The sequence below is a fragment of the Notamacropus eugenii genome, chromosome X, assembly GCF_028372415.1.
Source record: "Notamacropus eugenii isolate mMacEug1 chromosome X, mMacEug1.pri_v2, whole genome shotgun sequence".
NCBI classification, from domain to species: Eukaryota; Metazoa; Chordata; class Mammalia; order Diprotodontia; family Macropodidae; genus Notamacropus; species Notamacropus eugenii.
The window spans coordinates 98,493,412-98,507,310 of NC_092879.1; the positions used below are offsets into that span (position 1 = coordinate 98,493,412).

Genomic DNA, 13,899 nt, shown 5'->3' on the forward strand with positions numbered 1-13,899 from the left:
GGTTTGAGGGCAGAAGAAAAGATTTCCAAGAACTGCTGTGGTGTCACAACCTGGAGGCCAGGGCCTCTCCCTGCCTCCCAGTGCCTCCTGTGGCCAGCCCTGACATGGCAGGGGCTCAGGCACCATGACAGCACAGCCAAGAGGATCAGGTGACCACCAGGCCTTCCAAAAGCAAACCCAGAAAGCCGCACACATTTGCACTTTGTTGCCAGAAGTACTTTATTTTGTCCGATGATTAATACAGATTACATAAGACGTATACAAATATGCCACTGGGTAGGCAACATAGGAATTCTCCAGCAATAAAATGGGGATGGCCTCATGAAGATCCAGGAGTGCACCAACAGCAAAAAGGACAAAAACAATTTAGTGAAAAGAGAAGCACTTAAGATCTTCAGGGAACTGGGAATCCCTAAGGAGTTAACATTTTCTTTTACCATTGAGAACAAGGAGGGATTTCGAAATGCTTCACAGCATCTTGCTAAAAGAAGAGCAGAGGGGAATTCCATCCATATCATTAAGAATCAGAGGCAAGACATCCCAAAGTAAAGGCTTGGCATGCATAACTGTCAGAACTATGTGAATATACGATGTACACGTCACCTTCCCTGGTGCCCCATGAGCCCCTCCCTTTCCATGAAGGCCTTTCTCAGGCTCCCTTGGGTCTCCTACATATGTGAGTGTGTCGGTGTGGGACTGTCTTGTAGGTATGGGTGGATATATGCATGTGTAGGTGTATGTGTATGGAAGGGGGTATGTATATGTTTGGGTTTTATTTGGAAGGGGGGGGGGAGCACAGGGTAAGAATATAGAGGTGACAAGCGGCATTTATCTCAAAGCCTGGATACATAATAGCAGTACTCAAATCTCCAAACTCAAGACCAAACATAATGGAGTTCCGCTGGTTCCCAAAGGGAAACATGAGCACGTTTAGCGCATGAGAAGGCTGTGCTTTGGTCCATCCACTCTCTCCAACTTCTCAAAATGCTTCCTGGCATTGCGGATATTGATCAGGGTGGCGGCAGACGCTATAAGGGGAAAGAAAAGAACACCAAGTAGGCATGGAGAGCAGGCCATCATCCATCCTCTGGGCTTAGATCCTTGAGGGCTGGCCTGTTTCATTTGTACCCTTGTGTTCCTCGGAGGTGGTTGCAATACCAAAGAAGGGACCTGGATGTTGGACTGAAGTAGAAAAGTGAATAACGACAACACCCCCCAAAATAGCCCCCAAAGAGAAACAGGTTCTGCTCAGATTTTTTTCAAAATGATCCAGAGTTTGTGTGAATCACTCTGCAAACTGTAATAGGAGAGCAAGAAGACAGCGAGGCTACAAGCGCATGCTATGACACTGCTTAATGGCCGAGAAGGCTCACAAATATTCCAGAGAAATCCATCCAAAGGGAAACTGAGCCTAAAAACTTTCCAGGGCCCAGGTCTCTTTGATCACAAAAGAACAATTTGCATTCTTAGATGCAAGCAAAAGGCACACTGGTGAGCAAATGGCTGACTCTTTAAAACAGGCAGCAGAAGCAGCAGCACTGCCAAGTGTTCTAAGGCAGTCCTCCTTGAATGAGACCAGCATGAAGAAGCTCTCAGGTGCCAGGCCCAGTTCTCATAGAACTTCCACCCTCCTGACAAGCAAAGCTGGGCCAAAGACATCCAAGCTGTTTCCTAAGGAGGGGACAAGGGCCACCGTGGGTGCTTGCCACAGCCAGGAGCTAGCTAGCACTGGGGTGTAGCCTTGAAGAAGCTGGGGAAAGGAGGAGGCACATCCCAGGTCATAGACTAGTAGGTCTACAGAGCAGCAAGCCTGGTACAGACTAAACAGTCCCTGATTTCAGATTTTCCATTCTCCTGGAGGGGGTACCACAGGGATCTCTAACAGGGTAATTGGAAGAGACGGTATCCCACCATTGTTCATTTCCCTAAAGTTGGCATCTTCCTTCAGGCTTTCCTATTTGGCTGGGGGATCACCTGCCATTCACCCAGCATCCCAGATTCACAACCTGAGCATTCATTCATTCATTCATTCATTCCCTTTGGCTCCTTCCTCCTTCAGCACTCTGATCTAGCTGGTTTCTAAGTCCTGTCTACTGAACTTAGAGAGCAGTGGTTTTAACTCCCCTAACCTCTGGTTTCTCAGGACCTGGCAAAGTCTTCTGCACACAGTAGATATACACTTAATAAAGTGCCTCCTGCTGGATCTAGAAGCCACCTTGTTTAGATACTGAAATACATTCAAATGCTCACTTGCATGTGGTCAAACACATGCCAACGCACTTTCTGCATGTGTTTAAGTGAGGAGGGCTACATGGAGGCTTCAGGGCTGCCACTGGGCTCAAATGGTACAAAAAACTGAGAGAAATGTCCTTTCTTCCAAGCTCCAAGGCAAGAGGCTGGGAAGGATTCACACATTTCCTTTCCTGAGCAAACAGATTAGGGCAGAGTGAGTCCCTCATTCCAAATCCAGAATGGGAATGGGAAGCTAAGGAGATGGGGACTTTTTTAAAGACAGGCGCGTAAGAGCAGACTAGCCAATCAGCAGGTATTGCTGGAGGTATACCTGATCAAATGTGTAAAGGGAGGTCCCACATATACCTTAGCAGGCTGAGGAGAGTTTGTGATGGGACTCCATATGGACACCTCACTGACAAACCTCCATCTCCTAGGAAAGGTCTCAGGCAAGAGTGCAGGACAGACATCTGCACATTCACATGATCATCAAATAAGTAGCCAAAGAATTCAATTGAAATTAAGGAAAATCGTTCTAGGTACTAAATGGGAGCCTGGCTCTTGGATCTTGGCAGTCTAAGGTAGGAGGAGGTCCCAGGAGACCAAAGGGAGAGTAGACTGGAATTAGCACCAGAGCCAGTGGCAACTCTGAAGCCAGCAGCTGGAGCCTGGGTGCCAACACCTTCTCATCCTATAGCACAAACTGAGAATATGGAACCTTTGGGTTGGCAAAAAGGACAGGCAACATCATGGCATGTACAAAGAATCCAGCAGTCACCTGGCATTTCAGTGTTCCAAGATCAGCACCTCCATTCACTAATCAGCCTAAGATTTGCATCATGAGGCCTAAAGCATGCTATTTTGTTTCTACCTTCTTTTAAAGTCTAGATTTTTTTGGACTCTGTTTTGTGGATTGTTTTATGTTCTAGCAAGAGAAAAATGAGACCACTGAGAGTCTTGAGAGTGTTTGTTTGATTTTCTAACTTACGTATTGATGGATCAGACATGACAACCATCACGTAGGTGTTGGAAGTAAAGATGTCAATGAAAGCAGCAAAGTTAGAGTTCCGGACTTCCATGCTCTGGAACGAGGCCGCCAGCTTGCTGGAGGGGAAAGGACAAAAGCTATTTAAAAACAAAACCAGACAATCACATCTTTTCTACTTATTTCTTTGGGCCCATGGATCCTTAATGAAGCAGTGCAGTTCAGGGCTATTCTGCCTTCCAAAGCAAATGATCAGGTGACTTCCAGGTCATGTGTGCAACAAAATGGCAGACTAGATATTTTCTCCAATCCCTGCAACCTCTCAAACATTTCCGAAACAGAAATGATGCACCAGAGATAAAGAAACTTCAGCTATTTCCATGGTCTAGGACACCTAGAATCCAAAAGATTAAAAAAAAATCCCCGAGCCCAAGAACTGATGCTCTTGAACTTGAGTTCACTCAGTATCTCTTCCCCAGCTCCAATGCTATTGGCAGCAAGATGATACTGGCAGAGCCAAGGATATGAAACAGGTTCACATCAAAACCCTCCATCCCAGCCTTCCACCCTTGTTCCAGTGCCATAAAGACCATGGCTCCAGGCTGTGGAAGTTTGCTCACGCCTCAACAGTCAGCTTGGTCAAAGTCCTTCAGCAGCAAAAGCCTGCTAAGGCTGTAACTCGGAAGAACTGGTGCTAGCGAAAGAAGGCTCTAAACTGCCAGTGCTGGGACAGAGTACCAAGGAACAAAGGGAGTGGGACGGATCACCAGGAAAACAGGACACTTTGCAAGGGAGGGAGGGATAAAGAGAAAGAGTGAGAGAGCGAGAGACAGAAAGACTGTGTGTGTGTGTGTGTGTGTGTGTGTGTGTGTGGCCATGCAGTACTCCACCAAGTCTGAGAGAAAGAGTCCAGCACCCAGCTGGGTACAGTTCTGACCACCCAGAAGTCAGCTGGGGCAGAAACCCAGGCTGGTGAACCATGAAATGCCCAGCGTGGGAGGAAGCTGACACACATTGAGATCCGGTCCCCAAGGAAACCACCATCAGAAGGGAGGGAATCAGGAAGTGAACAATAAGGAAAATGAGGGGGAGTGGAGATTGAAAGGACCAAAGATTTCAGGAACAAGAAAATTCAAAGACCTTAAACATAAACAGATAAATCAAGAGGAAAAACTGTCCACAAAAGAAGGAAATATGGCTTCCAAATCTAGTAAACTAGTTCAGGCATGAACAAATACTGCAAACCCAAGGAAAATGATCCAACACCTGATGAGACAGAGGACCCTGTGGAATGTGAGAACACAGAACCACAACACACTACTCCTAAGCAGCTCAAAAAAAGAAATGAAAATTATGAGAGCAGAGTGTATGTCCTGTACAACAAAAATAATGAGCAAAATAGAAAAACTGGCGTGTGCATTGGCAAGCCTCGCCAGGGAAACCAGAGACAACACAACAGACCGGAATTTCAAACGCACAGAAGGGAAAGACAACCTAAGAGCAAAACCCAAGAATAGTAAAAGAAAAGATGCTCATTATAGTGATGGGAAAACACCCACAAAATGCTATTTGAAATGTGAATGCAAATCAAAGGAGAGTAATTAGGTCAATACCCCATAACGCTTTTGGAAAAATCAGTTAACCTGATGTGTTTTGCCTGAACAAAACGTCCTTTAGCTCTAAGATCCATATATTATCTTCTGACTGTCGCCATTCAAGAAAGGATCCCATTTCTTTCCAAACCAATCACCAACAACTTTCACTTTCTTGGTTCTTTCCTTGAAGTTAGTGGCTCAACACGCCAGTCTTGCCACACTACCATTACCCATGGTCTGCTCAAATGGAAAACAAAGTCCCCCTCCTTTCTGCTCTCTTGTTAGATTGGAAAGAAGATTTCCACCAAAATGATTTACTCTCCATCTTTAATAAGGTGATTCTGGTATTCACTGTCTACTCTCCTCAAAATGCTCATTTCATGGAATGATTAAGCACTCCCTGGTGCAGACCAGAAGCATTGAGAATAACACCTATACCTCAGTAACAACTTGGGAGTCATAGCAGCTCCCCATTCAAGGTGAGTGCCACATAGAAGAAGGCTGGCATGGGTCACGTCCGGGAGGAAAACCACTATTTGTGTCTAAAAAAGGGCCTGCACCCTTCACCAAACTCAACAAGGTTTCCTCTGCTTGGATGCTTCCCAGTTCATACTTCAGTGAATCACCAATACCTCATGTTCCATGCATGGTACACAAAAAAGAACATGGAACTTGGAAAGAGAAAAATCTGGCCTCCAATCCTGGCTCCATCTGTTACCAAGTGACCTTGGACTCAAGAGGTGACACTTGCTCTTGCTGCTGAGCCAACATCTGAACCCAAATCTTTCAACTTCAGACCCACTGATTTTTCTTCTATGCCACATTCTGCCAAAGCCAAAGCCAAAGCCAGCACAGGATGCACTGGGGTGAGCCCAAAGTTACATCAGCAGAGGCTGTGAACTGAACCTGAGTACAGACTAGGTAGGGGGTAGCCAGGTGGTACAGTGAGTAGAGCTCCAGGCTGGAAATCAGGGAGACTCATCTTCCTGAGTTCAAATCTGGTTTCAGACACCTACTAGCTGTGTGCCCCTGGGCAAGTCACTTTCCCCTGTTTGCCTCAGTTTCCTCATCTGTAAAATGAGCCAGAGAAGGAAATGGCAAACCACTCCAGTATTTCTGTCAAGAAAACCCCAAATGGGGTCATGAAGAGTCAGAAACGACTGAAATGAATGAACAACACAGATGAAAATCCTACCCTATACCAACTGAGAATTCTCCATGCAAGACTACAAGCAGCGCAGGCCTTGTTAAAAGAAGTGGCCTCACATCAAGCCTGAATGGAGATCATCCACTACGGAAAGCAGGAATGTGGCCATGAGACGGACAGCCAGACGGACAGACAGACAGCCGGATGGACAGCCAGACAGCCGGATGGCCAGATGGACAGACAGACGGCCAGATGGACAGACAGATGGCTGGATGGACAGACAGACAGCCGGATGGACAGCTCTCACCTGCAGCTCAGCTTGAACTGCTTGATGATGTTACTGATCTTCTCGAACCTGTGGACATCACGCTGTTCTTTACACTGGTAATGGGAAATTACCTGTGGAGAAAGAGAAAGCAGCCAGGATGCCCCGTGAGGTGAGGACGCCCCGTGGGGTGAGGATGCCCCATTGGGTGAGGACACCCCATAAGGTGAGGCCCCTTTTCTACAAACGTCTGTGACCGGAGAGCTTTCCTTCAAGTCTTACATTCCATGCATGACATCAGACAGATACAGCCTCAAGGCCACGCTCAGTCTTCTCAATGTCACCTCAAAGTGCCTAGGATCATGCAGTGAGGGAGGAATCAAAGCCTCCAGCTGAGCTGTGGAGGTATAGGCTCCCACTCACTTAAGCCACTAACTGCAGGAATCAGGACTATCTCTGGGCCATGTGACCAGAACACACTGAAGGAACACTTTTCTACTATCCCAGAGCCAAATGCTGCCTGACCCAATCATTTGCAACTACTTGAATCTTGCAGTACTGTTAGGTCTCCCCCCAGAGTCCTTGAGGCCATGGTTTAACATCACCAGTGCATCTTTCCTTTAGACAAACACTCTTCTCTTGGGGTGCAACCAGCATGCAAGTCATACAGAAGAATGGCTCAGCATTCCGTACGTGCCCCTGAGAGAGGGATAAACCTCACACTTCTCTTTACTTGGGATTCTTGGCTAATGGGGGAGGGGGAGAAAATGGGGATACGGATTAGCAAACAATCCTGAGGACTCCTTGGTAAATGAAGAAATGACTTTCTGATAGATCTGAGTCCCTGAAACATAATGTGGAATGACTTGGTTTATCTGCTTCTATAGAGTAGCTATGGAAAATGTCTTCCATGGCCATCCAAGGTATCCTTGACTTTTTCATGACATAGCTAGCTACTGCCCACGATGGACAAAGACCCCCCCCCCCTGAATAAAATCTGATCCCCTTGGCATAGAAGATCCAGCCCCCTGCTATTAGCTGCTACCCACGGAAGACCTAGGCACTTCACCCCCCACCACCACCAACTGGGACCCCTGCCCTGGAAATTCCGGGAGTTTGAAGTAACGTTCTAAGTTTGATAAGTTCTATTCATGAGGCTCAGCTACATAATGGGTTAAATAAACAGGCTTTGGTGGGCAACCATGGGAGGCAAACTCATTTTAAAACGTTTTTTAATGTCTACTCTAAATGACCAACTGATAAATCCTGCCCATGCTTCCACTGGGGACTGCTTACAATTTACCCAATTTACCCAATTTAAACTCTCCTGGTAAAAGGCCTAGAATCGGAAATTTCAAGCTGGAAGGGACCCTAGAAATGTCATTTGATCAATACTACTCATTTTCCAGAAGGGAAACCAAGGCCCAGACAGGCTCTGTGATTTGTTCCAGGTCATAAAAGGAATGGCAGAGGACAGATTTGAAGACCCAAAGGAAATGGAGCAGCTCTACATCCCTAGAATACACAAAATCCCTCCCCTCAAGGAACATGTAACTGGCTAGCAGAGGCCAAAAGGCAATCGGGCTATTATTTCCATAAAAGCCCAAGAATGAAGGCCAGAGTGCCAAAAGTCAGCAGTGAGGAAGGTGCTGCCCACTGTGCAGGCCAGGGGTTCCAGGGAAAGGTGGAAATCTCCGAGCTGTGTCCCTGATGAAGAGCAAGGAGTGGGGAAAGGGGGGGAATAAAGGGAGTGTTCAAAGCCCTCCTTCTGGTCCCCTCCGTTTTGAGGGGGGAGGGGAGTGAGAAGTAGGTCACAAAGTCCTTTCAACATTATCTCTGCCAAACACCCAGCCTCCTGGGAACTCCCATTCCCCCCTAATTAAAAACAAGCATATCCCAATCAATTGGCCCTATTCTGGGCAAAACTAGGAATAAGACAGACAAGGCAGTGGGGCTGAGTCAGAAAAGAACTAGGTTCGTATCTCTCTTGACCCTGGCTGTGTGATCCCAGGGAAGTCATTTGATCGCTGCTGCGGCTCTAATTCCATCTTGACTTGGAAGAGACCTCAGAGGCCATATCTAGTCCAATCTCCCCATCTTATAGCTGAGAAAACTGAGGCTTCCCTGTAAGTGGCAGAGGTGAGACTAGAATGCAGTTCTCTCTGACTCCAGGCCCAAAGATAAACTCCTGGCCCACTGGCATCAACTGCAGCTTTGAACCTGGGCACTGGAGGGTCTTCAGTTAACAAAATCATTTTGTGTTTTTATTGACAAAGAGCAGAAGGAGAGCTAAAGGCCAGCTCAAAGATTTCTCCTGAATATCAGAGGATCTGAGCTCATTAGCAGGAAGAGACGTCAAAGCCACCCAATTTCAGTGCATTCAGTGCCAGTCACTAAGTAGGCAGATAACCTTGGTGAAGTCAAGTCACCAGAGCCTGACTGTCTCCATCTTAGGTACTGAAAGAGCTGGCTTACGTGACCCATGAGCCAGCAGAGATGATCTCTGCAACAGCAGGAAGAACCAAGAGGTGCAAGATCATGAGAGAAAGGCAGAGGCTGAGATGTTCATAGGCAGAAAAAGAAAGCAACCTGGTCCTAGAATGGATTACTAAACACCGGTTGTTAATAAACGTCTAGAAAAGGAAGCAGAGAATCACAAAACCAGCTTGGCTTCAGACAAAACAGATCAGAGCAGACTAAGCTTATTGGGTTTTTTTGGACAGGGTCACTAAAGTGATATGAAGGCAAGCTTTGCAGCTGGCAGACCTGAGACCAGGTCCAACCTCTGCCACCTTCTAGCCACCTAGCCCAGTGATCCCGGAAACTCCGTAAGCCTATAAATTAGGTTCCAGATTAGGGAGGATTGGAGCTCTGCTGGTGGGAAGATGATCCCCAAGAAGGTGGGGCTTTTAGCAAAGCCAAATGGGACACTGAGGTAGGCCAAGGACAGACTGGAGGGCCAGCTGCAAAAAATAGTCATCAATGGCTCAATGTCAACTTGGAGGAGTTCAAGATTTCCCCCCACCACAGCGCAATTCAACACAGTTATCAGTAGCTCACAACAAGCCGTGAATGGCATGCTGGCCAAATTCACCAAGGACATTAAACGAGATGTCCCACTAAATGACCAAGTTGGGCTGAGAAAAGACTGGGCCAAATCAAATCTGATGATGCTTTCCAGAGCTAAGTGACAAGTCTTGCAAGTGGGCCCTAAAAACCAAGTTCCCAAGGGCACGGGAGGGGTCATCTCAAAAATCTCAAAGGGACTCAGAGTTATCAATAGGGTGATACATGTGGACAGCCGATTCATCGGAGGAGGGCAACCAGGAGATGGTGAGAAAGATACAGACACCAGGAGGATAAGGGGGAAATCTTCAAGCTGCCGAATGGAAGAGGCGTTGGGCTGGTTCTGTTCAGGCCTGCCGCGGTGAAAAGGCTGCTTGGCTCTGCTGTAGTTTTATTACATTATCTCAAACATACTTTCTATTTGGGGGTCTTACTGTTTAAAAAGTGAACTTTGTAAAAATGCTAAATTCTAATCTTTTTTCAAAGTATTTCACAAGATTCCACTGAAAACCGAGTTAAGTCTAAAGCAAAAGAAAATAATGAAGAATTTATCATCGTGTCTGAAGTGTCGAAACAATTACTGAAAATACACTTCCAAGAAGCTTTGGGCATTTCTTGGTTATAGCTAGATAGAAAGATAGTCACTTTTACCTGTGGAGAGACAGAGAAGGAGAGTTTTTGGTAAAAAGTAGCAGCTCCTGACAACTGGCAGCATTTCCCCAGAGCTGGCCCTGTGACCCAGAGGTAAAGTTGGCACCCTCACTCAGAGCAGACTAATGTGCCTGCTGGCTATATGGATTTTTCATAGTGGATCCTCAGTTTGATCTCCCAGAAAGGGCTGGAAATTCAAATCCTATCGTTTGCTGGTGCTGGGGAAAGTCTCAGAACTAAGGAAAAGGTTTTCCTTTCTGGACATTTGATGTTAAGCTCTCGGTGGCATCTCCCACCTAAGGCACCCAGATTGAGTGTGAGGCTGGGCAGGAAGGGCATTTAGCTCTTCAGCCACACATCTTTGTGCCTACTGGCTACCAGAACAAGTGAACCAGCTCACTGCAGGGGAAGCTGAGGCAAAGCAAGGGGAAGGGAGGAAATCCCAGTCAGGGTCACAAAATCTCAGAAGTATCTAGTCCAACCCATCCCTCAAATCCCAGACAACTGGTCACCTGGCCTCTACTGGAAGCCCTGCAGTGATGCCCATGTCCTGAGCACCCAAGGAAGCTCATTTCACTTTGAGGCTGCTTGGATGATTAGGAAGGCCTACCCTGTACTTGGAGTCAAAATCTTTCAACTCACCCACTGCCCTCCAGAGGAGATTATGGTTTCAGTTCTACATGAGAGCCCTTCAATTACCTGAAGGCCTCTGGCATGTTACCTGCCCACTCCTGGGACAAGGAATTCAGCCTGGGGTCGCAGATTCTCCCACCATCCACCTTGTCAAGCAACGGAGCAACTGATCATTCAAAGAAGTTTGGGGAGAAGCTGACTTCCCAGCCTACCTCATGTTTTACACCGCCCACTTTGCCAAAGTGACCCCATCTGCAAAGCGAAGTTACTCTCTATGTAGATATACACCTCTAAATGTCTAAAATTACTCACTGCTAAAGAAATGTTCAGAGAATCTCACTCTGGTCATCTGCTAGATAACTTGACTTCTGAAGCAGTGATCCCAGGGAAATGGCCGAGCCCTGACCAGCACCAAGGCTCCCCGCCCCATCATCTTCCTCCACCCCCAATCATCTCCCCCTCATCATCTCCCCCCCCCCCCCCCCCCCCGGTGGGAAACAAGGCTGCCACTGCACCTGCTGCTCAAATACACATATGCCCAATGGCACACATACGCCCCATTCTCACCAGAAAAGTAGCTCTTTCAAAGAGCAGCACCTCATCCGCTTCGATAATCTGAGCAAAGTTTCTCAGGTTCATTTCCAGCTGCTGAACGTTGGGGATGAGTTGATAGACGATACTGGACCAGGCCTGCCGGAGGAGAGGAGGAGCACCAGAGCTGAAGTCCTGGCTCTGCCCTTTCAATTGGAGGCTTCAGGAAACCCAAGGCTACCTTAGGGGGACATTTATTTGCAAAGGGACAGCCACCATAAAACACAAAGTTTCGCAAAGAGCGGTAGCTGCGGAAACCCAGAGGCCAGGGAGCATTCTAGTTTAACCAGGCCTGGCTACAAAGATTTTCTTCCCCTTGGCAAGTCCCTAGAGGTAGGATTTCCTTCTTTCACAGAACTCTCCAATAAAGGCTCAGGCTTTAAGCCTGGGGCCAAAGGTCCACTGGAAGAAGGGAGGGAAAGAATGAAACGGAATAGAAATTAGCCACTGATTGTTACTCCAATTAAAAACTTTTGTTCAATTCTGGGATGCCTTCATTAACATTTGGAAGGAAAAAATCCAGGCCACCACAGGTCATTAAAATTCAGCAAGCCCTTTAACTCCTTTAGCGTTGCCTGGGGGAAAGTGGTGAGCTGGGATGGGAAAGGCAAAACTTTTCTAAAGGGGTGTGGGAGGGAGGGGGGGGGAGGGGGAGAGGGAGGGGGGAGAGAGAGAAGGAGGGAGGCAGAGAGAGAGAGAGAGGGAAAGGGGGAGGAAAAGGGGAGGGGAGGGGAGGGGGGAGAAAGAGAGAGGGAGAGGGAGGGAGAGGGGGAGGGGGAGGGGGGAGAGAGAAGGAGGGAGGCAGAGAGAGGGAGAGGGAAAGGGGGAGGGGGAGGGAGAGGAGGAGGGGAGGGGAGGGGGGAGAAAGAGAGAGGGAGGGAGATGGGGAGGGGGAGATGGGGAGGGGAGGGGAAGGGGGAGAGAGAATGTGTGTGTGTACGTGTGTACACACATAATATACACATACTCCCATGTATACCTACCTATGCATGTAGTGTCTGCAGATTTAGGCGAGACTTCAGAAGGGGGAGGAGGAGGGAGAGAGGAGAGGGAGAGGGGGAGAGGGAGAAGGGGAGAGGGAGAGGGGGAGAGAAAGAGAGAGGAAGGGGGAGGGGGAGAGGGGGAGGGGAAGGGGGAGAGAGAGAAAGAGAGAGAGAGAGGAAGAGACAGAGAGGGAGAGGGAGAGGAGGAAGGGGAGGGGGAGGGGGAGTGTGTGTGTGTACACACATAATATACACACACTCCCATGTATACCTACCTATACATGTAGTGGCTGCAGATGTAGACGAGACTTCCGAAGGGGGAGGGGAGGGAAGGAAGGCAATCTGGGCCGTGCTAAATGCTTTACAAATATTAGCTCGTTTGATCCTCCCCAAAACCCTGAGAGAAAAGTGTTACTGATTCCCATTTTACAGTTGAAGACACTGCAGCAAACACTGGTGAAGTGACTTGTCTCAGGGTCAGTAAGAGATTGAGGCTGGATTTGAACTCAGGTTCAAGTGCTCTGTCCACTGTGCCATCTAGCTGTCAGAAGTTCACTGAGGTTAAGCACAAAAAATCCCTGATATTATTAGGAAACTGTTCAGGTGACCAGTGATGCTTCATTTTCACTCTGGGCCTTCTTTCTCCAAAACTTAGACAAGCCAGGAGTCAGAGTAAGATTTTCACTCTGTTAATTTTCTCCCATCATTTGGAGATTCCTATTTTCAATTGAGAGAACTCAAGAGAAAAAGTACCAACCTTATAGAGTGTTTCGTCCCAGATAGATGTTCGAAAACAAGCACATTCCAACGGGCGGGACAACCGTCTCAGGTCTTCCTCGCGTTCCTTAAAAATCTGAAGAAAAGACAAAAAGAAGGATCTAACATGTCTGACCAACAATTGTTCCTGTCTTTCCTTGGGGAAACAAACCAAGGATCCAGTGTCAGCAGCTGGTTTTCCTTCTTAAAGGAAATCGAGGTAGGAATGGAGGCGCACTATCTCTAGGCCCCCAAAACATGCTACTGGCTAGGACTGAAGTACAATAGCAAGAACTACCCATAAGTGAGGTCAACTCGAAGCTGCCCACTCACCCCTGACTTGGCCATCCTTTCGTACATGGAAGCGAGTGCAAATTCTTTTAACAGTAAAACTCAGTTCCAGAGACATACCTAGTAATGTTTGTGCCTGAGAGAAGCAGCAGGAAATATGCCCTCAACTGGCTTGGGAGCTAGGGAGTGGAGGGGCTAAGAGATCCCAGGACACTTCAAAACAAGTGTGAAATGGGAGAAGGAAGTGAGCCTTTTGGGGAGTGCCCAATTCTAACGAATGGTCTGTTTTAAGTAAGTTCTCAGCCAGTTGCCTCTGGCTGCTGAAGCAGGTGTCACCTAAACGTCCTTCCTGCTCCCTCCAGCACACTCGTGTTTGTGTCATCCCAATGACTCCCAATGGCTCAGCAGTATTTTACCAACTTGATAGAAGCAGAAAGAGTTCCCACTGTCTGTCCTTTCCACTGCTGCCCCCAGGGCCAGAGCAACGACAGAGGAGGAAAGGAGGCTCATTTTGCTACTCTGGCCACACTGAGCCAACCCAAGGCTTGACCCTCATTCCCCTTTGGAACGGTAATCAATAAAGCAAACCCAGTGCTTCCCTAACATTGAAAGCATCAAGCAAACGAACCTCGATTTCCTCCCCAAGATCTTTGTGTGCTTCTTTCTGATTGTTTCTCTCTTGTACTCACAATCCCCTAAACTTC

General features: G+C 47.6%; 1 protein-coding gene across 4 annotated transcripts in view; it reads right to left on the reverse strand.

The window, feature by feature from the left end:
* Positions 1-201: 201 nt before the first annotated feature.
* Positions 202-13,899, reverse strand: part of LOC140515288 (ras-related GTP-binding protein A) — a 42,915-nt gene continuing 29,217 nt past the window's right edge. For all 4 annotated transcript variants that reach the window (XM_072625920.1, XM_072625918.1, XM_072625921.1 and 1 more), the window contains 5 exons: positions 12,906-13,001; positions 11,142-11,264; positions 6,267-6,358; positions 3,221-3,336; positions 202-1,028 (listed from right to left, as the gene is read on the reverse strand). In XM_072625920.1, coding sequence (XP_072482021.1) covers positions 931-1,028; positions 3,221-3,336; positions 6,267-6,358; positions 11,142-11,264; positions 12,906-13,001 — 525 coding nt within the window. In that variant the 3' untranslated portion in view covers positions 202-930. The remainder of the gene's footprint in view (positions 1,029-3,220; positions 3,337-6,266; positions 6,359-11,141; positions 11,265-12,905; positions 13,002-13,899) is intronic.